The sequence below is a fragment of the Lontra canadensis genome, unplaced genomic scaffold (assembly GCF_010015895.1).
Source record: "Lontra canadensis isolate GAN:19392208 unplaced genomic scaffold, GSC_riverotter_1.0 scaffold48, whole genome shotgun sequence".
Lineage (NCBI taxonomy): Eukaryota > Metazoa > Chordata > Mammalia > Carnivora > Mustelidae > Lontra > Lontra canadensis.
Window position 1 is genome coordinate 10,000,863 of NW_022631042.1, and position 26,192 is coordinate 10,027,054.

The 26,192-nt window shown below is 35.6% G+C and overlaps 1 protein-coding gene across 6 annotated transcripts in view; it reads right to left on the bottom strand.

Annotated features, from left to right (window-relative positions):
• The window catches only part of ORC5 (origin recognition complex subunit 5), a 98,266-nt gene that overhangs the window by 54,054 nt on the left and 18,020 nt on the right, over positions 1–26,192 (bottom strand). For all 6 annotated transcript variants that reach the window (XM_032873316.1, XM_032873320.1, XM_032873317.1 and 3 more), the window contains exons 5-11: positions 25,061–25,172; positions 20,657–20,787; positions 11,334–11,382; positions 11,155–11,245; positions 3,354–3,406; positions 1,884–1,996; positions 865–912 (exon numbers count right to left, since the gene is read on the bottom strand). In XM_032873316.1, coding sequence (XP_032729207.1) covers positions 865–912; positions 1,884–1,996; positions 3,354–3,406; positions 11,155–11,245; positions 11,334–11,382; positions 20,657–20,787; positions 25,061–25,172 — 597 coding nt within the window. The remainder of the gene's footprint in view (positions 1–864; positions 913–1,883; positions 1,997–3,353; positions 3,407–11,154; positions 11,246–11,333; positions 11,383–20,656; positions 20,788–25,060; positions 25,173–26,192) is intronic.

The following is a 26,192-nucleotide window of genomic DNA, read 5'->3' on the forward strand; positions in this document are numbered from 1 at the left end:
AAACGTGTAAGAGAAAAACAAGAAGAACTTGTAAGAACTTGTAGAGAAAAACACAGGTATCAACAAAGGAATAAAAGACTAACAGCAAATTTTTTAGTGGCAACAATACAGCCAGAGACAGCATAACAATGTCTTCAAAGTCATGAGAAAACACTACCATCTTAGAAGAGCATACGGAGAAAAACTGCTTTTAAGAATGGAACTGAGAAACAAGACTCACAGCTTCTATGGCATAAAGTTTACAGATAGAACTTCTCCACCTTTTCCCAAGAGAGGCAGCAGTGGTTTTGACATACAGAGCAGAGCAAGTATCTGAGCAGTCCACACACTCCATCCGCCAGTTTCAACGTGGCCCTACACCCTGCCTTCAAATGTGCTCAGGGCCTCTGATTTCTAAGCTATTCCACATTCCTCAGGTCAAACCTGCTTGCTTTGGGGCTTGGGTGCCTGCCCTCTCGGCCTTTTCAGTCATCTGTGCATCTACCTACAATGCAGTTCCAAGTCGTGTGGGTCTCTCGTCCACTTAGTCCCCATATGTTCACCTTTATTATTTCTTCAGGGTCATTTTTGTGAGGGTTTCAAAGGAGGAAACAGGAAAACCAGCTGTGTTTAGTTAAAAATTCCAGGGTAATCTTTTTCATCTATGAATTTACTGAAAGAACTTATCAACTCACTTTTATCTCCAATACCAGCTCACCCGAATGTGTCTTCATCACCACGTTCAATGTAACAAAATACAACAACATTATAATGGTATCTTATCAATTCTTATATCCAAATGACTAATAAAAGCATGCATTTATCCACTTTCCACGGTGACCTGAATTCATGAGTTTTTCCCAAGAGAAATTAGAAGGTAAATACCTTTTCGTGTTTCTTTAGAAAGTTGGTTTTCTTGATTTTTCCATGATGCTGCAATTAAGGAAAATAATTGTTAGGATGGAAAAAAAAAAAGGCAATACTCCACAAAAACAGAAAACATAATTTAAAACCTGGCATATATAATACTAATTTACATATTTCTTATTTTATTTACTATACCTAAAATATCAACATATTTTAGGCTGCTTTGACTTAGATTTCAATCATATACAAGATTACTTCTGTATTTAAAGAAAAAGGTGTTAAACTAAAATAGTGATACTTCCTAAGAGATTAACTTATTATTTTAACATTATTATTAATTATTTATTATTAACTTATTAACTTACTAGCTTATTACAGCATATTTGTTTGTATAAAAACAAAACTTCCACAGATAAATGGGTTTTTATTCATCCTTAAGGCAGGCTGTCAATTCACCTAAGAAACACTAAGAACATTTGGTTAAGCATTTGGGATTTAATAGTGGAGAAAAAAATAGATGTGGTCCTTGACTTCATGAAACGAAGACTACTGGGAGAGATATGCAGAACAACAAATAAAAATTTATTAGAAATATATTTAATAATGAATCAAATTGCATTTTTTTCCCAAAAAGAAAACAATTCCAAAATGGGATTTCTCCAACTAATGTACACACAGATGAGTCTCCTGAATGTTCTGGATAACGCTGTATGGAGTGCATGGCACTACTGAAGGAACTTTAGAAGAATAAAGGAGTTACCACTCTTAAAATTATTCCCATCTCTCATACTTTACACAAAACCTTATTTATATATTTTTTAAATCCAGAACTATTACCTAAAGTATACCTGAACTCTTCTGTGAAGCAACATACTTTCAGGTTGTGATCCTAATTTAAAGTCTTTGAAGAGTAAGTTCTAAATATACATTTAGCAATCTCTTATTCTAATCTCTGCCCCTGAGAACTTACAGGTGTTGAGAAATTTCAAAACATCCCTGGAATCTTCCAAAACAAAGTAAAAAGAAATAATTATTACCTTAAGGAAGAACCTCTTGTCAGTTCTTGCTGGATTGTATGAAGCGAGGTATGCAGCAATTAGAATAAACTTAGAGTAATAGGGAAGCTCCACATGAGTATATGCCGAGAGACCTACATAACAAAAATCTTTCATGAAGGCATTTGGTAGGCTACCACTAAGATTTTAAGTATCTCTTATCTTTTCTCACTGATCTTTTAACTTCCATATGGTGTCCTCTGGTAAAAGTTTTTAAAAAAACTTTAAACTCCCTGAGTTTAAAGTGCCATTATAATGAGCAGTGGTGGTGAACGTTACTATTAATCATATGCTTGCTCGCTCTATTATTTTTGCTTAGCTCCTCCTATTCTGAGGTCTAAATCCTACCCATCCTGCCCTTCAAAGCCACACTTTCCATTAAACTTCCCTGCTGCTCTCCTATCATACCAAAATAGAAAATCTATCCCTACCTTGTGAATTTCATTTATGACCCATGTAACTTTATACCTTGTATTAACAGTGAGCTGTATATATATTTCTTACCAAGCTATAATATTTGCGGATGCAAACACATCTGGGGTTTGTTTTTGTAACCCTATGGAAATAACTAAATAAATGGATAAATAAAACAAAGGAGCTGGTCAAATACCATCAATTTTTACAGGAAAGCAAGGAATCTGATATTTACTGAGTATCTAGCACAGACAATGTGCTAGGTGCCACCTTATTACTGAGGCATCTTCAAATCCTTGCCATAACTTAAAGTTAGACATTCTTTTTATTTTAGATGAGGACATTGAATTGGACTCATGGTCATACAATTAGGGAATAGTGAAGACCAGTTATTGCAGATTTTCTAAGGCTAGCATCTATTTTTTTCCACTGGAACACACAACTGAAAATCACTTGTACAGTACCTCGGGCATTTAGAAACAAAATAGACAAAAGAGAATTGCAACACCACTTAATTTTATACCATTTTCTCCAACCACTAGCCAGTGATCTACTTTTTCCAATAAGAATATTTTAGACACTTGCGCAATTTTTTTTTAAGTCAAGTGTTCTACTGGGATAAATCCAAAATAATAGTTTCTTTAAATAAAAGCACAAAGCTTTTTAAACATAACCAACAAAAATGCATCCCCCAAACTGGATTAACATAAAACTCAAGAAATACATATATACTGAGATAAAATTGTGTCACAGAACTGAACAAAAGCATTTAAAGAAATTAAACTGCTTGATTTTTACATGACATAATTCAACATTTAGAAAATAGAAAACTAGTATTAGAGAATTATTTCCTCTCATAAATTGGGAGTTTCACTTAAGAGAAAATCATTAATTAAAATATCATCATAGTTTCTAAATTCTTTTCCATAACACCATTTACTGACTGATGCTATCTTTAGTATTAATTTCAGTATCTTGATTATTAGTAATAAATTAAAGAAATGTCTCTGGTAACTGTCTCAATACTTCCTCTGATACCTTTAAGTTGTGCTGGATCTATGTCATCTTTCTGTAACTTTTCCCACTGTGAACTGAAAGAAAATAGAAGAGCAATAATGGTTTGAAAATGTATGAAATCAGTATACTGTACTTAAAAGAGTCCTAGAAAAAGTAATTTTTTGGCTTAAGAAAATAATCAATTTCCTTATAAATAAGACAACACAGACATGCAATGTACATGTCTGTGCCTTAACGAAATCACTGAAGGAATATTAAAACAACACAAACTTACATATCAATATCCAGATGTTAATTTTTAATCTCTTTTCCTGATCATTATTTTAAAGTTATCAAAAAGTACCAATAAATAACATCACCTATCCTTCAGTTAAAACTCCCAATGCTCCAGTTAGCATATTAAATGCAATCGTTATACACTATTTCTAACTCCATAACAATCACTCTTTTAAAAAAAAAAAAAAGCAGGGCTCCTGGGTGGCTCAGGTCATGATCTCAGGGTCCTGGGATCGAGCCCCGCATCAGGCTCTCTGCTCAGCAGGGAGCCTGCTCCGCCCCCGCTCCCCGCCCCGCCTGCCTCTCTGACTACTTGTGTTCTCTCTGTGTCAAATAAATTAAAAAAAAAAAAAAAAAAAGATTTTATCTATTTGAGAGAGAGAGAGAGAGCTCAAATGGAGGAGAAGAGCAGAGGAAGAGTGAAAGGCGAGCTCCCCACTGAGCAGGGAACCCAACGTGGGGCTCAATCCCAGCACCCTGGGATCATGACCTGAGCCGAAGGCTAATGCTTAACCGACTGAGCTACCCAGGTGCCCCTACATAACAATCTCTTAAAATAAGTACCATTACATCAGAAAATTGAGGCCTACAGGTTAAGCGCCCAAGGACACCAGGCCAGAGCTAAGACCTGAATCCTTACAGAATGGCATTTCATTTCCACTGCCCCTCTCTGATCTTACCTGCAATTAAAACTACTAAACACCCTCAAATATTATTAAGAATATGAAGCCATGATATGACAAAATTCATTAGGAAACACCCTATAGTGTAAGGAAAGACTGCCCCGAGAGACGTTTTAGCTGTATGACCTTGAATAAATCAATAAGCTTCTCACCAAAAAATAAGGCAGTTAGATGCAATGATCTCTAAGAACCCTCTCAAACTCTTTAACTCAGCTCTTAAAATACCAATTTAAAAATAAATGCCAGACCAGAACTAAATATCCCAAATCAAACTGTATTTTTTTCAAAACTGCAAGCAGCGCTGAAAATTATGGAAATAAAGGCATACCTCATTTTATCATGCTTTACTTCACTGTGCTTTGCAGATAGTGCTTTTTTTTTTTTTTTTTTTTTAAATTGAAGCTCTGTGGCAACCCTGCTTCAAGCACATCTATCAGTGCCATTTTTCTTACAGCAACTGCTCACTTCATGTCTCTTTGTCACATCTGGGTAATTCTCATACTATTTCAAATTTTTTCATTTTTATTATTTCTTATGGTGATCTGTGACCAAGTGACCTTTGATATTACTATTCTAATTGTTTTGGGGGTCATGAACTGCACCCACAGAGGACAGCAAACTTACCTGCTCCACTGACTGGCCATTCCTCCATCTCTTCCTCTCCTTGGGCCTTCCTATTCCCTGAGACACAATTATATCGAAACTGGGCCAATCAGTAACCCTACAACGGCCTCTGAGTGTTCAAGTGAAAGGAAGAGTTGCATGTCTCTCACTTTAAATCACCAGCTAGAGAATATTAAAGCTAGTGAGGAAATCCTGTCAAAAGCTGAGATAGACCAAAAACTAGGCCTCTTGCACCAGTTAGCCAAGTTGCAAAAGGAAAGAAAAAGTTCTTCAAGGAAACTGAAAGTGCTACTCCAGCACACACACAAAACAGTAAGAAAGCAAAAGAGCCTTGTTGCTGATCTGGAGAATATTTTAGGGGTCTTGGATATGGGATATGGACAGTGATATGGACAGAAGATCAAAACAGCCAAAACACTCCCTTAAGCCAAAGCCTAATCCAGAGCAAGGCCCTAACTCTTCAATTCTATGAAGGCTGAGAGGGGTGAGGAAGTTGTAGAAAAAAGGTTTGAAGCTAGCAGAGGTTGGTTCATGAGGTTTAAAGAAAGAAACCATCTCTATAACATAAAAGTGCAAGGTGAAGCAGAAATTGATGTAGAAGCTGCAGCAAGTCCTTCCAGAAGATCTAGCTAAGATCATGAATGAAGGCGGCTGCACTGAACAAGAGGTTTTCAGTGTAGGTGAAACAGCCTCCTACTAGAAAAAGATGCCATCTGGGACTTTCATAGCTATGGAGCTGACTCTCTTATAAGGGGCTAATGTAGCTGGTGACTTTCAGTTGAAGCTAATGCTCACTGACCATTCCAAAAATCTCAAGGCCCTTAAGAATGATGCTAAACGTACTGTGCCTGTGTTCTATCAATGGAGCAACAAAACCTGCTGACAGCACATGTGTACAACATGGTGTATGGAGTATTTTAAGCCCACTGTTGAGACCTACTGCTCAGAAAAGATTCCTTTCAACATATGACTGCTCACTGACAATGGACCTGGTCACCCAAGACCTCTGAGGGAGATGGACAAAGAGATTCATGTTGTTCTCAGGCCTAACACAATATCCATTCTGCAGCCTCTTGATCAAGGAATCACTTCAACTTTATAGTCTTACTATTGAAAAAATACATTTCTCAAGGCTAGAGCTGCCAGAGATGGTAATTCCTCTGACGGATCTGAGCAAAGTCAATTGAAAACCTTCTGGGAAGGATTCACCAGTCCAGATGCCATTAAGGACATTCATGATTCACGGGAAGAAGTCAAAATATCAACAGTAATAGGAGTTTAAAAAAAGCTGATTCCAACCCTCAAGAATGACTTTGAGGGATTCGAGACGTCAGTGGAAGAAGTAACTGCAGAAGGGGTGGAAGAGCAAGAGAACTAGAATTAGAAGCGGAGCCTGAAGATGTAACTGAACTGCAGCAATCTCATGACAGAACTTTTTAATAGATGAGGAACTGCTTCAGATGAACAATGGAAGGGGTTTCCTGAAAGGGAATTTGGTTAAGATGCTAATGAAGATTTTTGAAATGACAACAAAGGATTCAGAATACTATATAAATTTAGTTGTTAAGGGGCACCTGGGTGGCTCAGTGAGCTAAAGCCTCTGCCTTTGGCTCAGGTCATGATCTCAGGGTCCTGGGATCAAGCCCCACATCGGGCTCTCTGCTCAGCGGGGAGCCTGCTTCCTCCTCTCTCTGTCTGCCTCTCTGCCTACTTGTGATCTCTGTCTGTCAAATTAAGTAAAATCTTAAAAAAAAAAAATTTAGTTGTTAAGGTGACAAGAGGATTTAAAAGTACTGACTCCAATTTTGAAAGTTCTACTGTGGGTAAAACGCTATCAAACAGCATTACAAGCTACAGAGAAATCGTTCATGAAAGAAGAGTCTACGGATGCAGTAAATTTCACTGTTGCCTTAAGAAATTGCCACAGCCACCTCAATGCTCAACAAACACCACCCTGATCAGTGAACAGGCATCGACATCAAGGCAAGACCCTCTGCTAGTGTTGGGGCCAATTTCATGTTAAAACCTGTTAAACCCCTAGGGCCTGCCTGGGCCTGCTTAGCCAGAGTGACTCCATGTTGCCTAGATAGCCATTTTGTTGCCTAGGTAGCCATTTTGTTGTTACCATGTTGCCTAGGTAGCCATTTTGTTGTTTAATAAACGCCTCAGCAGTTAGTGATATCGGTTCCAGGTAACCATTGCTAAAACACACACCTAAAATAAGGCCAGGCAGGTAAAAGACATCCAATCAGCCAAAGCCACATATGTAGAGGTCTGCGGTTGTGCTCTATAAAACTAGCCTGTAAGACCGAGGGGTCGTCGCTCTCTTCGGAGGCGGCCCTGGCCAGTCAGAGACAACTTCTAATGCTTGGCATAGAATAAAGCTTTACATAACTTTCACTTAGTCTCAGTCTCATTCCCCTGGCTGGTCAGTCTAACTTCTAATGCTTGGCATAGTATAAGGCTTTGCATAACTTTCACTTTGTCTCAGTCTCGTTCCTTTGATAACGGACCCAACACTAGCCAAAAACAAACAAACAAACAAAACAACAACACTGCAACTCACTGAAAGCTCAGATGGTGGTTAGCATTTTTTAGCAGTAACATATTTTTTATTAAGGTATATGTACACTGTGCGGTTTTTTAAGATAAACTACTGTACTCTTAACAGATGAGAGTACAGTGTAAACTAACATATATGCACTGGGAAACCAAAAAACTCATTTGACTCACTTTATTGCATTATTATTTTTTTTAATTGCAGTAGTCTGGAAGAGAATCTGCAATATCTCCAAGGTATGCCTGTACAGCAATATGGGAAATTATGACATACTACTAGTAACCTTGTGGAGAGCAGAGCTAGCACAACAAGCTGACTTTCAAAACAGATCACTTCCTCTACCTTATAATTCAATATTGCTTCACAGATTATAAGACATTTTCACATTCATTACTTCTTATAAATGCAAATAAAAGTAAAATTTTCATTTACATTGTTATAACCCAGACTTTGAGGCAGTTTAAATTGCTAAGAGTTTCTTATATAGCAATTACCCATTTAACATTATTTACACTTGCAAAACAAGGGGATAAAATGACATCTTTAATGAGAAGAGAGGAGACTAACATTTAAGTCTCTTAGGAACCCAGTTCTTAAGATATTCCATTTAATATTCATGAACTTGTAAGACAGAAACATATCCTTTTTTTTCCCCTTTTTTACAAATGACAAAACTCAAACAGAAGTTAACCAACACAAAGCTTCTACATGGTAGAACCAGTTTCAATTGAGATCTAACTAAAAAGTCTATCCACCGGCACCTGGGTGGCTCAGTCCTGGTTGAGCATCTTCCTTCAGCTCAGGTCATGGTCCCGGGACTGAGCAGCACATCAGGTTCCCTGCTCAGTGGGGAGTCGGCTTCTACCTTTCCCTCTGCTCATCCCCCTGCTTGGACTCTCTCTCTCCTCCTGTATCTCAAATAAATAAATAAAATCTTCTTTTAAAAATGTGGAACAAGGTCTTTTTTTCACTTCTAGAAAATCTTGGAAAACAGTTTTAGATCTTAATTCAAATCCATTGTTTTCATTCTTTAGGAACTCCAATTACACATACATTGAATCTTCTTTGCCTATCACATTTATTAGATTCTACTTGATCATTTTTACCTCTTTATTTAGTTTTGTCCTCCTGGTTGTTTTCATTCTTCTCTTCAATATTCTTTTTTTTTTTTTTTTTAAGATTTTATTTATTTATTTGACAGATCACAAGTAGGCAGAGAGGCAGGCAGAGAGAGTGAAGGGAGGAAGCAGGCTCCCCGCTGAGCAGAGAGCCCGATTCGGGGCTCGATCCCAGGATCTTGAGATCATGACCTGAGCCAAAGGCAGAGGTTTTAACCCACTGAGCCACCCAGGTGCCCCTTCTCTTCAATATTCTTTATTATATTCTCAATTGAATCTACTCTCCTTTGGATATCTTAAAATTTCATGTTCAAATGAGGAAATTACTTTTGCTTGAATTCCATTCCTGAGTTTGGTCAATTTTGTTTCACATCCTCCTATTTTTCTATTCTGAGTTGCTGAATTTCTGATTTTAAGTATTTTTTCATATTAGAAGATGCTTGTTTAAAATTTAAAATATCTTCCTGTGCTTTATTTTGGTGGGAAGGGAAAAATTCTTATCAGCGAAAATTTTTTTATTCACATTTTCTATTTCTTCTTATAATACCTTTTTGTGGATTTTCTATTTATATTCTCTTCATTTTGAAATGCCCAACATTTGCTTGGATCAGCAAACAGATGATACTATGAATGCAGGGGTGAGAGGGTTTGGGATGGCTTAGTAGAGTTCTTGGTTCTAAAATGCCTTCTTCTGTAAAAATGAAGTGCATCTTCTTTAAAACATAGTGCCTTTTTGAGGGGGAGGGATTGGCTTATCTTCCGATTTCGTCATTCTTTTTTTTTGTTTGATAGGGGGGTGGTGCCATGGCTATCCTAATTTCTACCCCTTGCTTTTTTATTGACTACCTACCTACCCTTCAGGGGATACCCTCAGCTTCCAAATCATCTTTCTGTCTTCCCTCAAAAACAATCCTTTAAAACAACAACAACAACAATCCTTTTCCAAGACTACCATGATAATTCTTGCCATACATACTCTTAAAACACTTCCTTTTGATTCTTTAGTAGCCAGTGCTTTAACCCTCTGGGTCCCACTTGTTCTCAATGTTTTCCCACTCAGGGCCAGACTCTCATCCAGAGGTGATTTCATCGGTCTTTCTTCAACTAGTGAGCCCATCCTCTTCTTGCAGTCACTGCTTAACATTTTACTTCAGCATGAGCTCAGGAGCTGGCTCCACTGGCTTAGGCTGTTTCACTAATTACACATAAACTGAAGTTTGTAGTCAACTCCACAGCCTCCCAGTTATACTGCAGACAGGAGTTATGAGTGATTTTATCTCCTCTCCTTATTGATCTTTTGGAGAAAACTGGATTTACATGCATGGCCATGACTATCCTATGAGAAACTCTAAGTACTTTATTATGTAAAAATCATTTTAACAAGCATCCAAATTTTTCTATCTTTAAAAGAGCAGATCACAAGCTTTTCTATTCTGTGACTTCCAAAAATCCTCATCAAATGACTTTTATTATTGAAAAGTGGAATAACAGTACCTTTGTAATGTTTCTATTTATTTAAAAACTACTGAATTGGGCTCCTGGGTGGCTCAGTTGGTTAAGCGACTGCCTTCAGCTCAGGTCATGATCCTGGAGTCCCGGGATCGAGTCCCGCATCAGGCTCCCAGCTCCATGGGGAGTCTGCATCTCCCTCTGACCTTCTCCTCGCTCATGTTGTCTCTCACTGTCTCTCTCTCAAAAAAATAAATAAAATCTTAAAAAAAAAACAAAACTATTGAATTGCTCCCTGAATTATAATCTAATCAATTAATTAAATGAAAAGCAAAGTTAGTAAAGAATAGTAGTTACATATGGATATTGGGGAGGGTATGTGCTATGGTAAGTGCTGTGAAATGTGTAAGCCTGATGATTCGCAGACCTGTACCCCTGCGGCAAATGATACATTATATGTTAATAAAAAAAAAAAACAGTAGTTACAGATTAAGGTATTTATGAGAGAAAAATGATAACACAACCAACCAGAAAGTGAGAAAAGCAGATTGTGTTGTTGATATTTGTAACTGAGGCTTAACCTATCACCTGTAAGGCACTGTATTATTCATAAATCGTTCTCACACACTTTAAGTCTTGGAAAGACTACGAGAGGAGGAAGCTGAGGCCTAGAGGTAGAAAATGGCTGAAATAGAAATCAAAACCCTATTCTTCTCACTAAATGCCACCACATCTCCTGAGCAGTTTCACTACTATGAAATTCTAAAAGCAGACAAGTGCAGACTTAGGATTTGATTTACACATTGCTTTAATAATCAAGTTTTCATTAAACCTATTCAAATACCTAAACCAAATATAAAAAACAAAGCTAAAGCTGATTTTCCTGTAGCTTTCCAGACCTAAAAAAAAGCTAGCAATTGTGAAATAAATGCCTTGCTTCAAACTGTGTAACATACTGGTTAAAAATTGTCTGTCCTTCCCAACGTAAGAAGAAATGATTAAAAACTCATGAGTTTTTTCCTAGTGTGAAGAAGGTAAAGGAAAACATGTAAACTTTAGTAGACAAAATATCTACATTAAAAATAGAAATATACACACTAACAGAAAATTACCTTGATATTTCCCTGAGATAAACAGTCTGCATGGCTCTCTTCAAATGAGGTTCAATATTTCTCCAGAGTTTGCGAGTATCACGTTCATTTGCTACCCCAAAGGGGAGAAAATTTCAAAAATTCAGATCGTACAGAAATTGTTTCAAAACAAATATTAATAAGTAAAATTACACAATTACCTTCTCCTTTAACCACAGGTTCACAATATTTAGGAAAATTAAGTACTGCCTGTAAATGAAGGGAAAAAAAGAGAGAGAGAAAGCACTTATTCACCACAAATAGGAATTATTTTCCAAGTACAATGTTAATTAGAATGTAGGTAATTTTACTTCAATATAATTACTCAGGTAAAATATTATTATAGCTCATTACAATAATAAAACAACAAATATAAAAAATGATAGTAAAATAACATACAAAATACTCCTGAATTGCCTAAATCCTGCCTAATATATTAGCCTCTAGATATAAAGTAATGGAGTGAAGCATAATTTCTAATTTTAGTTTATAATTCTGTCATAAAGGACCATAAAACACACAATACCACTAAATTTAACCTGTTACTTTCCAAGATCTGAACATTTTCACAAATCAAACAGTATCTCATTCAGTACAATTCAAAATTATGAGATTGGCACCACCACCTGAGACTACTGTAAATGCAAGTTCTTGGCACCATGCCAGGCACACACGATCAGAACCTCTAAGAATGAGATCCAGGAATCCACTTTAACAATCTCTCCAAGAATTCTATGTATTCCAAAGTCCGAGAAGCACTAACTAATCAAGATTAGTTATTAGTTTTCCATGAATCAACAGGAATTCTACCAAGAAGTAGTTCAAGCAAACTTATAAAAACAAGCTGCTGCCATTTATTAATATTAACTTGATCACAAGTATTTCATACTGAAATGATTCCATAATGAAGCCTGGGGATAGACAGAGGTAAATATTCACATATTAACTATCCAACCTCAAATCTAGAAGGTGAGAGAGAGCTGAGAACTAATCCTTGAAACAGTTTTTCCTATTTTACTTCATAAAAAGCAACAGTTTAGGGCAGAAAAATCTTCCAAACTCTGTTCATATTAAGTGTAGAGAGGCCAACTCTCTGAGCACAGTTTCAGGTTTTCAGATCTAAACACTGCTTAATAACAGTGACGTCACGATATCAGAAGTAACTGGTAAACAACTTGGCGAACTGCTTTTTTTTCTTGGCCAAACCATTAAAATACATGTTTAATCATTTACAAATAGCAGTAAAAAGTAATGAAGATAACTTTAGGAGACTATTTGCTCATTTTAATTCAGTAAATTCATATCTTCCCCATGTCATTCCACAAGAACTTGTTGAGTATATAAAACTATAAGATTATGAGTACCCATAACTGTCCAAATACAATCTTGGTATTTAAGTAAATCATAAATCCTAGCCCTTACAAACAAGGGAAATTTGACAAAATAATCTGTCCAAATACAAAATACTTTTCACAACTTTGGCTATTAACATTCAAATGTGCTCTCTAATATTATACCCATTTCTCCTATATTAATCCTCAAATATAAGCAAATCTTAATTCCCTATATATAGGATTATTTACACCAAAATCTAACTTTAGGACCATTGATAATTTAAACTGCCCTCCAAATTACCCAGAGACTGGAAATGAAAAGCCTGCTAATAAAATCACAAAAATAATTCCAAAGCCCAAGCAAAAATAATTTTTAGAAAATTTTTGATATAATAAATTTCTATTCCCACTGAACATTCCCCCCATGTATCTCCCCATTATTCCTAAACTTATAAGTATATATTTTACTCTTACCTCAAAAGGGGGATGGGGGCAAGACAGAGGCATAACTTTATTAAGAAATGACCATGTGCTCAGTAAATATTCATGCTCACAACAGGAAAAGCTTAATTATCAAGAGTTAGTTATGGCCACCTGTTATCTCACTTATTCCTGACAATTGCACTTTTATTATGCCCGTTTGTTGGCCAAGAAAGCAAAATATAATTTGCCTATAGGCACAGAGATTCCAGTGCCTGAATTCATGATCATGATCTGTGAGATGTCCTGGGAATTTATTTCTAAACCAATAAGGGCATTAAGTTATCAAAGCCTGACCAAGGTGAAACAGAGAGACTATTTCCCTTATACAGCAAAGAAAAACTTGCATTGCTTTAAGAGGCCAAACAATCCATTAGATAGGCAATTTAGGAAACTTTCAACTCTTTCTCAGTGAGATTTTCAAAGAAAATTCATTATTCTACTTGAAATTATTTGTTAAAAAACCATATAAAAAGGGCACCTGGCTGGCTCAGTCAGAAGAGTGTGCCCCACAATCTCAGAGTCATGAATTTGAGCCCCATGTTGGGTATAGAGATTACTAAAAACAAAACTTAAAAAAAAAAAAAAAGATACATGTATACTATAGTAAGCGAAACTCTAGGATAGCCCCCCAAGACTGCCAGCCCCTGATATATATGCATACCTTCTCTCATTATTCAATCAAACACTAATTTAGGTACTGCTATAAAAGAATTTTGTAGATGTAATTAAAGTCCCAAAGATAGTCCCCAAAATAGAGATAATCAGATTAGTCTGACCTAATCACAGAAGCCCTTCAAAAACAGAAAGTGTTCTCTGGCTAGTCACAGAAGTCAGAGATTAGGAGTATAAGGACTGAACAAACCCTTGCTGGCTGGTGGATGGATAGGTATGTGGCAAAGAACATAGGTGCTCTCCAGGAGGCCTGGGACTTGGCTGACAGCTGGCAAGACAGCTTTAGACCTCATTCTTACAGCCAAGAAAACCTGCATTCTGTCGAGTCTGAACAAGCTTGGAAGCTATTTTCCCTAGAACTCAAGATGAGAATAGAGTTTAGGCAAAATTTTAATTTTATCTGATATCCTGAGCAGAAGCCAGCAACAGTACCTGGATTTCTGACCTACAGAACTGTGAGCTAATAAATGTGTATTGTTTTAAGCCACTAAATTTGTGGTAATTTGTTACACAACAATAGAAAGCTAATACACATGTTCAAGCACAAAATTAGAAACATATTTCAATATTCCAAGGCCACACAGAAATAATTTCTGAACTCTTTTGCCTTTTTAAGAATGCCTACATTTCATCTCTGAAATATTAGAGATATAAAAATCAGAACTGAGAACATCTGTATTAACACTGATTTAATCAAGCAATGGAGCCCTTATTATATGCATCAACTCATTTAATCCTCTAAATGGGGTAGACATTATTATCATCCCCATCTTACCCAGAAGTTAAAGTATGCTCCCAATCTCTGACTTCCCCTTCTTTCAGCAGCCACAGAAAACTCTCCCTTTAAAGTGCTCATATGATTATGTGATACCCACCTTGGTAATTGTCCTATCTTAAAACAGGATATACTGGGGCGCCTGGGTGGCTCAGTGGGTTAAGCCTCTGCCTTCCACTCAGGTCATGATCCTGGGATCGAGCCCCGAATCAGGCTCTCTGGTCAGTGGGGAGCCTGCTTCCCCCTCTCTCTCTGCCTGCCTCTCTGCCTACTTGTGATCTCTCAGTCAAATAAATAAAAATTTAAAAAAAAACCAAAAAACATAAAACAGGATATCCTAAAGCCAGACAGATATGAAAAATGATTAAGTCGAAATTCTGATGAGGAGCAGGGTATTTACAAGGTTTTGAGATACTTCCCCACAACAAGGAGAAAAGAAATACCATCTTAAATGATCACAAAGTGAACATTACCAGTTATAAAATAAAATGAAATCCTATAACACCTGACAAGATGCAATGAGAAGAAAGCATCATTTCTGTCAAATGCATAACCTGAATTTGACCATAAGCAAACAAATGAAAGGTGATTCCACAAAACAACTGGCCTGTAATCTTCAAAGTTCTCAAGATCATGAAAGTTGAAAACTAAACAACTACTCCAAATGAAAGTTCAAGAAACATAGCAACTAAATGCAGTATGTTGTTCTCAATTGGATTCTTTTGCTCTCAAGTACATCATTGTGACAAGTGACAAATCCTGAATAGGGTCTGAGGATCAGATTGGACCAATGAGCCCATTTTCTCATTTTGATGGCTGTACTGTAGTTATGTGGGAGAATGCCATTCTAAGATACATGCGCTAAAGTATTTGGGGTCACGGGGCATCAGGTTACAAATAATCTCAGATGATTAGGGGGAAAAAAGAGGAAAAATTCTTTTTATTATACCTGCAACTTTTGGTAAATTAGAAACTGCTTCCAAAAATTTTTTTAAGAGATTTTATTTATTTATTTGGCAGAGAGAGAGAGAGCGAGAGAGCAAGAGAGCGCACAGCAGAGGGAAAGGCAGAGGAAGAGGGAGAAGCAGGCTCCCCGCTGAGCAGGGAGCTGGATGTGGGGCTCAATCCCAGAACCCTGAGATCATAACCTGAGTCAAAGGCAGACACTTCAACTGACAAAGCTACTCAGGTGCCCCATAATTGCTTCCAAAAATTTTTTAAAAACTTTAAAAACTATCCAATACTTTATCTTGTAAATACTGTATCTAATAAAATAATGAGAGCAAACTACTAACATGTCAGTACCAATGAATGTGGTTGTGATACAAAAAGAATTCTTAATTATTCAAGGCCAAAAGTAAAGGTACCCTATGAAGGCCCAACTGGGAAAGCTAGCTAAATACTGTTTCTTGCTTACTCCTTTGTCTAAAGATGACTATGGGAGCACTCAAGACATGCCATAGCTTCATTTAACATGGATGAGTATCTCAAAATGTTGAGCAAAAGTAGACAGATAAAAAAAGAATGCACATACTGTATGTTTCCCTTTAGATAAAAGTTCAAGAACAGGCAAAACTATCCTTTAATGTTAGAAGCAAAGATAGTGATTATCTCTGAGGAGGGAAGAAGAGGTAGAAACTGGGAGGAAGCATGAAGTGGGCTCCTTGGATGTTAGTAATCTTCTACTTTTTGACTTGGATTATATTTACACAGCTGTTTTCATTTTGTGATAATTCACTGTGGTGCGTATGTATGGCTTATGTGCTTTTCTCTTTTTTTTTAAGTAGGCTCCACACCCAGTGTGGAGCCCAGTGTGGAGCTTGAACTCATGACTCTGAGATCAAGATCTAAGCTGAAATCAAGAGTCCAATGCTTAACCAACTGAGCACCACCCAGGCACCTCTTGTGTTTTTCTATATGTATGCTACACTTTAATCAAAAAAATCAAGAAGAAAGTAAAAGAAAAACAAACCTAACTAGGTTATTTCTCCTAATTAAAGACTCTGCCCCCCCCTTAAGAACGTTTCACCAAAAAGTAGCTCTCTTCTATGTGGAAAAGACATCCTCGTTGATAAATCAATCAGTATAAAGACATAAAACAATGGTGAAGGACACCCACTCACCCAGCCATCTGTCAAACCAAACTTGGCCATCAACAGAATGATAGCTGTTCTGCCAGATCAACCTTCAAACTTCATGCTTTAATATATGACTTTAACATATGATGCAAACCTAAAGCAGTTTTGGTTAGCAGTCTCCATACCCAAGCCATAGTTTATGATCTTGGAATTAGTAAGATTACAATGTATTTTTAAGTCCATGAACATTTGCTCAGCAGCAGGAAGAAAAGAACTAAAATTAACTGATCCCTTTCAGCTATCAGGCATTTAACATGTGCTCCCCACCCCTCCCTTTTTTTAACTCACAAAATTCCTCTGGGGCAGATAATATACCTGCTTAACAGAAGAGAAAACTCAAGTTCAAAAAGATTAAGTAACTTGCCAAGAACATAGCTGGTAAATGACACATCTTATGTTTCTTCATCTATAAAATGAAAATTCATGATAATGCCTTCCTTCACAGGGTTTTTTTAAGAATTGAGTCGATATTGGTAAAAGGCTTAGAACAGTGGCCAGTAGACAGAAAGTACTCAATAAAACTGGCTATTATTTAAGAGGTAGTTGTAAACTAGTGCTTATGAACATATGCTCTGGAGCCAGACCTCATGATTCTTTATTTGCAAAATTTTATGATCTCATTCATTTTAGTTCTCAGGGACCATTTTTCCCTAGTACAATTGTACTGTAAAAATAAAGAAAAAATAACCAGTATATATAGAAACACATTGGTGTGTACTGTCTTTTGAGTCAACTGAGAGCTAGTGGACAGATCTGTAACCATTTTCGGAACTGTGACAATCTCTTCCTCATCAAAAAAAAAAAAAAAATTGAAAAATACATGAAAGAATTTGAGATTTGAGAGTTTCATGACTGTTTGAAGTAGAAATTACATTGGGTTGGTCAGCTGCATGTGAGACAGGTAAGTTACTTCTGGCAAGGCAGAAGACTGTACTCTGAGCAGCTTCTCTGTGCCAGCTCCCTTCGCCATCTTATGACCCAGAACCTACCTCTTCCCATGCTCTAAACATCCAGTGGATGATTTATCTAGTCCCCTGCTCAAAGATAAGCTGCTATTTCCTAGGCAGTGCTGGGTCCTGGCTACATAAAGAGCAACTGTATTAGTTCATTCGAATAATTTACAAAAAGTAAATGATCCCCCCAGAAATTATTTGTACTTTAAAAGACTATTTATTCAAATAACTTACTGTTATCACTAATATCACCTAACATATTTTTATATAAGTACTTTAATAGAGAGTATTTCATTTTATCCTCATAAAAATCATCTGAGGTAAGTACTCTTGGCTGCCCCCCCCACACTTTAGAAATGAGGAAATTGAAGTACATAAAACTACATACATAGCTTGTAAGTGGCAGAGCTAAGGTATTTTAATATTAAGTCCTCTGCTCATTCTACCATATATACATATGGTGTATATGTATATATACGTATATGTGTGTGTATATATATGTATATATACATATATGGGGTATATATATATATATTCTACCATATATACATATGGTACATGGTATATATACATCATATATACCATGTATATTGAATATACAGATATTCAATTATCCGGCATCCACTTCTTAGTCACTATGTCACAGTTCACCACAGGCACATGGCCAAACAATAACAAAACCTGGCACCAGAAATTTGGAATTGCACTCTAAAAGATTACTAAGCTCTGCCTAAGCAGTTAATTTTTCTGAGTAATTTCTAAGAAAATTATGATATTTAAGAAGAAAAAAGTTTAAAATACAATAAACTTAATGTGTAACAGATTTGTTTTAAAAGGACCATGCAAAAATTTTTAGAAAATAAATCATTCTGTGTTTGGCACTCATAAATGAATATAAAAATAACTTCTTCAATTGACCCTTTTAAAAATTATAATTACTATTTTTAAGACTATCATAAAGATAGTCAGAGAAGACAAATCTAAATGAATATTCTAGGTAGTACTTTACTTTCTCCTATCTTGGGCTACCTACAGATCTAGCCTCCAAAAAATAGTACTTAAAGAAATAAGTTGTAAAGCAAACTTAAAAGTGCATATGTAGAAAAGATGCCTAAAAAGAATCCTTTCCAAGTAATTTATTAAACTTTCAATAACTATGCTACTTACAAACTTTGAAATAAACAATAGCATCCACTTGAAAGAAAGCATCTTTGTTACCCTATGTTCCACATATGGAGGAAAACAAGAATACTGTTATTTTCCTTCCAGTGCTTACAGATAATTTCTTAGATATATTAGCATTACTAGTAGTAGTAAAAGCTTAAAACACACTTTAAGCTTCAAATTTATGAACATGATGTAACAACAATAACAAAGCTATAATCTCATCCCTAAATATTTTCTCAGAAAAACCTAAAGGACTAAAAAAGTACTATATAAAATAGAGGACTATAAAAAGTACCATATTTAAATATATATTTTCTTCTACACTTTCTTTAGAAATAGTTCCCCAAACACTTCTTTATTCTTACACTTTATGATCTACTTTGAAATGGCTGCAGGCACAGATTCCCACCGGATTCAAGAACATCAGCGATAAGCTGTGGCAACTGCAGGTTACTTACTAGGCGAGATGTGTTCCCCCTGACTTTACCTCATGCAGGGACCATGTACTGGCCCCTCTCCTCTCTGTAAGCCCCTCTGTTGTCATTTCCTTTGGGCAGCAGGGATTCAAGACATTCAATTGCTGGAGAGATGTCAGTGACAAGCCTGAACTAAAACAGCTTGTCTCTTGTTTTTTCCCTACTCAGAAGATATTTGCTATCTACATCTAAATCAGAAGCCTAAAATCTAAAACTTAGAAAAACATACTAAATGTTAACACAATTTTAAATGGTCACCTTCTTCTACATTCTGTCTCAAACACACATTCTCAAACACATACTGAATCCCTCGAAGAAAAGAGTAAAACAAAGAAAATGTGCTAAAATCTATAGAACCTGTTCCTTTTAAACAAACTGTTTTCCAGGGGCACCTGGGTGGCTCAGTCGGTTAAGCATCTGCCTTCAGGTCAGGTCATGATCCCGGGGTCCTGGGTAGCCTGCTAGCCCCTCCCCCTGCTCATGTTCTCTCTCTCTCAAATAACTGAATAGAATCTTAAAAAAAAAAAAAAGTAACTGCTTCCCAGCCTTAGATATATTATCACTTTCTTACATGTAGACAAATTCTTAGTATAAATGGAAGGTTTCTAAAAGGGAAACCAGACACTCTTGCCTCCTTCCCTTCACATTCAATTAAAAAATAGATCAAAGAAAAATTAAAGTAAATATGATTTCTTTAGTGAAATATAAATAGCTTTACTACTCTTTTAAATAACCTTTTAAGTAATCATTTACATAAATATTAAAAGCAATCATTTATATAAAGATAACTAAAGGTGAATGGCTCATGAAAGACCTGTAGTTAAGGCTTCTGACTATCCTGACTATTCTTAAGTTCATCTGGATGCCAGACTCCTATTGCTACATACCAAAAACCTGAGAGAAATGTTACAAAAATTTAAAAAACATAAAATTATTTATTAAGCTTTTATACCTTCTATTTCTCTTCACTTTGATTTTAATGAAGTTTTACATTTTCTGCAATTAGAAAAAGAGAAAGAAGGAAACAAAAACACTCCTAAGGAAGAATGAGAAGACATAACTAAAAATGAATGAAGGTTTTCTGGCCAGACTGAAGTTTGTACTAAGGAAGAGACTACCACATACTATGTTAGCCTCAAAAGGCCATATCCAAATTTCTAGAATAAACTTTCAGCTGCTAGCCTACCTCACACCATTCCTATATGGAAAAATATTAAAAGATGTACATTTTCTTTTTTAATTTATATTTTTTTAAGATTTTATTTATTTGTTTAACAGAGAGAGAGAGTGAGAGAGATCATAAGTAGGCAGAGCAGCAAGCAGAGAGAGAAGGAGAAGCAGGCTCCCTGCTGAGCAGATTGCCTGATTTGGGGCTTGATCCCAGGACCCTGAGATTATGACCTGAGCCGAAGGTAGAGGCTTAACCCACTGAGCCACCCAGGTGCCCCTTTTTCTTTTTTTTTTTTTAAGTAAAAAGCTCACTCACCAGATGTCTGAGCTCTTTCAAATCTCGGCAGACAGTGTAGAAAACTCCAAGAAGAATATTAATGTAAGCAGCATAGAAATCAGCTGAATACTCTGGAGGATGATCATGTGACAGGATCTTTTGAAGGTTCCCTGTTCAAAGGACACACATGAACTTAAGGATTAACCCAACACCCCAGAAGTTATATCTTCTAGGATTTTATAACAAGGGTATAAAACAATAAATATACAGGCCCGGCAATTATTAAGGAATAAGAAACCTGTTAACAAGATTAGAAAAGTAACACAACTTTTGAAACTGAAGTAAAAAAATTACAAATCTAATGTTCTAAAAACATTACTAAAAATTGCTTAAGACAATTATTAAACAATGACATCTAAATAAAAACTCAAGAACCTCTACAGGCAAAATCAGTATCAAGGATGAAAAAAGCATATATATCCTATTAATTTTTCTGCCTAATAAGTAAACTAACTAGAAAAAGCAAGGAGGGGTACTACATAAATGACCACCAAACTGGAAAATGCTCTTCATTTTCTGAAAAATAAAAAGAATTCCTAAGTTTTTACGAAAATCGTCATCTTTACTTCATCATTTCCCCTTTTATAAACCATGTTTTCTTCCTAAAGCTTTGGTTATCTTTACTGTATTTCTCTTCTACCTTAAACTCTTCATACAATATCACAGGTTTAGAATCCTAAACTTTATTTTATCCTGCTGGAAATATCATACTGTAGAAGCACAGTTAAAATTAAAAGAGAAACAATCACCCAGTATTCAAAAATCAATGACTCGAAATCAATGAGTCATTCATTCCTTACTGCAATTCCCTCTGGCTCCCTGGTGCAATGGTCTCTTTAGACTCCTCCGTTAGGAGTTCTTTACCAGTTTCACAGGTTCAGGATTTTTGCAATACTTCCAAGCGAAAACTCTTAGAGGATGTTCTGATCAAGTCAATTTCCTTTTGTCTAAGATTCCCTTTAAGAGGTGAGTTATTTTCACCATGGATACTATGCCATTTACCATCAGCTCCTGAATCTACCACTCTCTCATTCCTCACAGATATAGATATAGCAAGACTGAACAATACATATGGCCTATCACTGGATATATATTAAGAGAAACTTATAGGGGCGCCTGGGTGGCTCAGTGGGTTTAAGGCCTCTGCCTTCGGCTCAGGTCATGGTCCCAGGGTTCTGGGATGGAGCCCCGCATCGGGCTCTCTGCTCAGCGGGGAGCCTGCTTCCCTTCCTCTCTCTCTGCCTACCTGTGATCTCTGTCAAATAAATAAATAAAATCTTTAAAAAAAAAAAAAAGAAAAAAGAGAGTAACTTATATATAGTTATATACCAAGGCCTCTTTTTGAGAGGGCTGATGACTGAAAAAAACAAAACCTAGCACATTTCAAAGCCCAGGCACATGCCTGGAATATTATCCTGAACAGATTCTGTATGGGAGGCTGTTACTAGATCTGCATCTTTTATATCACAACCACTAAATAAAAAACACAAAGTCCAACTTAGCTTTGGAGTCCATGTAAATAGCCCTGAAAGAGTCAGATAAATCTTCAAGAAATGTAAGTGCTTCCTAGAAAAATGTCCAATATACAACAAAAAACAGAGTATCTATTATTCAATCAAAAATTACTAAATACATAAAGTAGCATAATGAATACCATAATAGATAAAATTAGTCAATAGAAACAAATCCAAAATGAAAGAGGTCATGGAAATCAATAGACAAGGACATGAGTATAACATACTCATAAGGTCAAAACTACTAGGGAAAACAAAAGCATAGTAGGATCTGTAATGATAAATTCCACTGGATGGGATTAATGGCAGATTAGACACAGAAAAAAAAAAAAAGTCAGTGAACTTAAAGACAGAGAGAAAGAACTATCCCTGATAACACACAGAGAAGAAAGATATAAAATTTAAATAAGTAAACAGATTCAATGAGACAATATCATATGGTCTAACATAACATGTAATGAAGTCCCAGGAAAGGGCAAGGAAAAGGGGCACAGGAAACAAAGATAAAATATTTGAAGAAGTAAGGGCTGAAAATTTTCCAAAGTTGCTAAAACTATACAATCCATACAACCAAGAAGCTCAAGCCAGATAAACAACAAAAGAATTTTTTATTAAAAAATTAAAAAGCCCAAATAATAATTTAATATGGGTTTATAACAGGGGCACCTGGGTGGCTCAGTCAGTTAAGTGTCCAACTCTTCATTTCAGCTCAGGTCATGATCTCAGGGTCATGAACTCAAGCCCTAAATTGGGCTCTGTGCTCGGCACATAGTCTGCTTGAGATTCTCTCTCTCCCTCTCCTTTCGCCACCCCCTTTCTCTCTCAAATAAAATCTTTTTTAAAAATATGTGGTTTATAATAAATGTAAAAGTAAAACACGGGACAAATACAGCACAAAGGTTGTGAGACGGGAAACTATAAGTCACTGAGGTATTTAGATATTTATTGGAGCATAACTTTTCCTGAATGATACAACAACTACACCAAACCAAAAAGCTGATGAAGTACATTGTAAATCCACCAGGGTTAAAGAAAAAAATGCTTTACCAAAAGAGGAGTAGTCTGCATGTGGTAGAGATCAGAAACAAGAATTCCAAACTGGGCCCCCAGTGGTCACTGCTAAGAGCGCGGGGATCCTGAACATGAAATACCATATTCTTATAAATGGTGTATGTATCAAGTTATGATTGGATGACATTAGCCACTAAGATTATCCCTTTACTCAGGTTCCATGCTTACCTAACTACAATTTGGTTTATCAATTAATGTTTCCTTTTTGAATGCCTTTCTATGGGATTATGGTGTTTTGTTTTTTTAAAAAATCTTGGTATGTAGAAGGCCCTGAATTAAATCATCAGATTAAACGTAGCTCCATTATTATATACTTTTCAAAAACCTAGTAGTCTATACTCTCTGAAACTGGCAAGATCACTTTTATTATTTAAATATGTCCCCAAATTTTCTCCATCTACGATGCTTTGTATCTTTACTTTCTAAAATTTTAAATCAAATTCTACAATTATATCATACTGTAATGCCACTAATAGAAAATCAGCTTTTAAAAAAAATAATTTCCTTAAATTCTAAAGAGTTTTTCAGTACTTAAACCCTAAATGGGTCATGAAAAAAGTTAACTCTAAACAGTGATGACAAAGGTACAAAGGAATTTTTTTAATGAGATCCTTTGATTTATTCCTTTTCTTCCTACCCTTTTCTCTTCTTCCTATTTTGCAATTTTCATGGAAGAGAAGCTATTGAAAATCAGGGCTCCCTTCATCTATTTTAGGTACCTTTCTTCTATTTCAGTAAATTAGCTAAGGCAAGGTGTCATTTGATTGCTCTTCCCGTGTAAATACGCAAAAATGTGTTTACCCTAACAATGAATGTTTACAGCTGATTAGTTCAGAGGGCTAGTGTTAATGAGGCCAAGGTCAAGGAATGCATTTTTTCATAGCCTGCTAACCACTTTAGGCTTCACACTTAAACTCTGAATCAGAAGCATCGTATTTGTATAGTGACAACACAATATTCAGCAACACAAAAGGCTCCAGTGTTCTTCCAAAGACAAAAATAATCAAGATCTATGAAATTTAAATATTAAATACATTTAACATTAAAATGTTAAATATAAACGTTAAATACACACACAAAACACCACTGTAAAATCAATCGATCAATTTAAAATCAAACCAAAAAGAAATAAGAAACACAAGGCCTAATAATTGGTACTATAAGATGAACACTAATGAAAAATAAAATGAGGGGCGCCTGGGTGGCTCAGTGGGTTAAAGCCTCTGCCTTTGGCTCAGGTCATGATTCCAGGGTCCTGGAATGGAGCCCCACATCCAGCTCTCTGCTCAGCAGGGAGCTTGCTTCCCTTTCTCTCTCTCTCTGCCTGCCTCTCTGCCTACTTGTGATCTCTGTCAAATAAATTAAAAAATTTAAAAGAAAAAATAAATAAATGAGATTTACAAAGTTAAAAGATACATAACACAAATAAATGGTAAATTAAAATTTCCATACAATTTAAATGTGCTTTGCCAACCCAGTCTGGCTCTTACTTGTATGGATGTCAACATCACAATATATACATCTTACTATACTCACTAAAAAATATGAAAATACACCATTAGTACAAATATGTGAAGAATATTCATTCAAAAAATTTTAATAACTATATGAGAATAACCCCTCACAGTTCCAAAATAAAACCTCTGTAACTGCAGATACATAACATTTTGAGATTGGCAGCAAATCTGAAGAAATTAAGATATCAAAGTATTTCATTTGAATATACTAGCTTAATCTTTCAAACAACAAAAATTATTTTAGTGAATATCATTTGTCAAAATGAAGTTTTAAAATTTACCTATGCTATAATCAGGGAAATACAAGACAAATGGCTCAAAGCACCCAGTATTTGGACGAAACTTTTCCCAAACAATTTCACTGAGAAACAGAACAGTCACATTTCTGTCAGTCTGTAAAAGAAAGAGAAATAAAAGTAACTCTGCATTTAAAAATCTTAATCAGAGCAACAATTTCATTTGAATTTTTCTTTCAAATAAACCCAGCAAAGTTACAAACATATAACAAGTTATTTGCATATTAATAAGCCTTATTTATAAAACCTAATCAAGGAGCTCATCCACTTGCAAATTTTCATACATAATTACTTAGAATTTCCATAAAACTTTCAGGTTCACCGACATTTCGGTTATCCATGAATGCTAGGACAATCAGACAGTTTATTTTACAGAAATTAAGAAACACATTTGCTTAATAATTAAGACAAGATCCTTTTATGGGACTTTTCAAAGAAACCATTAACTTTCAATCAATAAACAAAAAAATGTACATCTCTCATCACTAAAATAGCTACAGGAACCCAGAGAGGAAATAAGAAAAATAGATATGCTGTACTTATAACCATATAATATTAGGAAACTTTTTTAAAGACATTTTCACACTAACTAGTCAACATGTTGAGTATACATTAAAAATGTTAAATATACACACAAAACACCACTATAAAGTTAACAGTCATCTTCTGAGGTATATTTGGAAAGTATTATCAGTATACCAAAATGAACACTTCAGAAAACAACCTCAACATGTATACTGTCCTACAGAGTGGCCGCAAATGCCTCATGATGCCAATTCAAATTTGTCTGTAGACACACCTCTGCATTTTCAACACAGATTTTAATTTTTCCCCACTTTTTTATTATTAACATATAATGTATTATTTGCTTCAGGGGTACAGGTCTGTGATTCATCAGTCTTACACAATACACAGAACTCACCACAACACATACCCACATTTTTTTTTGACATCTCCCAAGGTGACAGAACAGACATGATAGCTGTTTTGTTTGAACCTATTCTTAGGATCCAAACGTAAATTAGACTACACTTTGATGGTGATTTACTATTTATTAATTCCTAACTTATATGTAATCTTATGTTTCAATTTTCATTACTTAAAAAAACATTCTTTG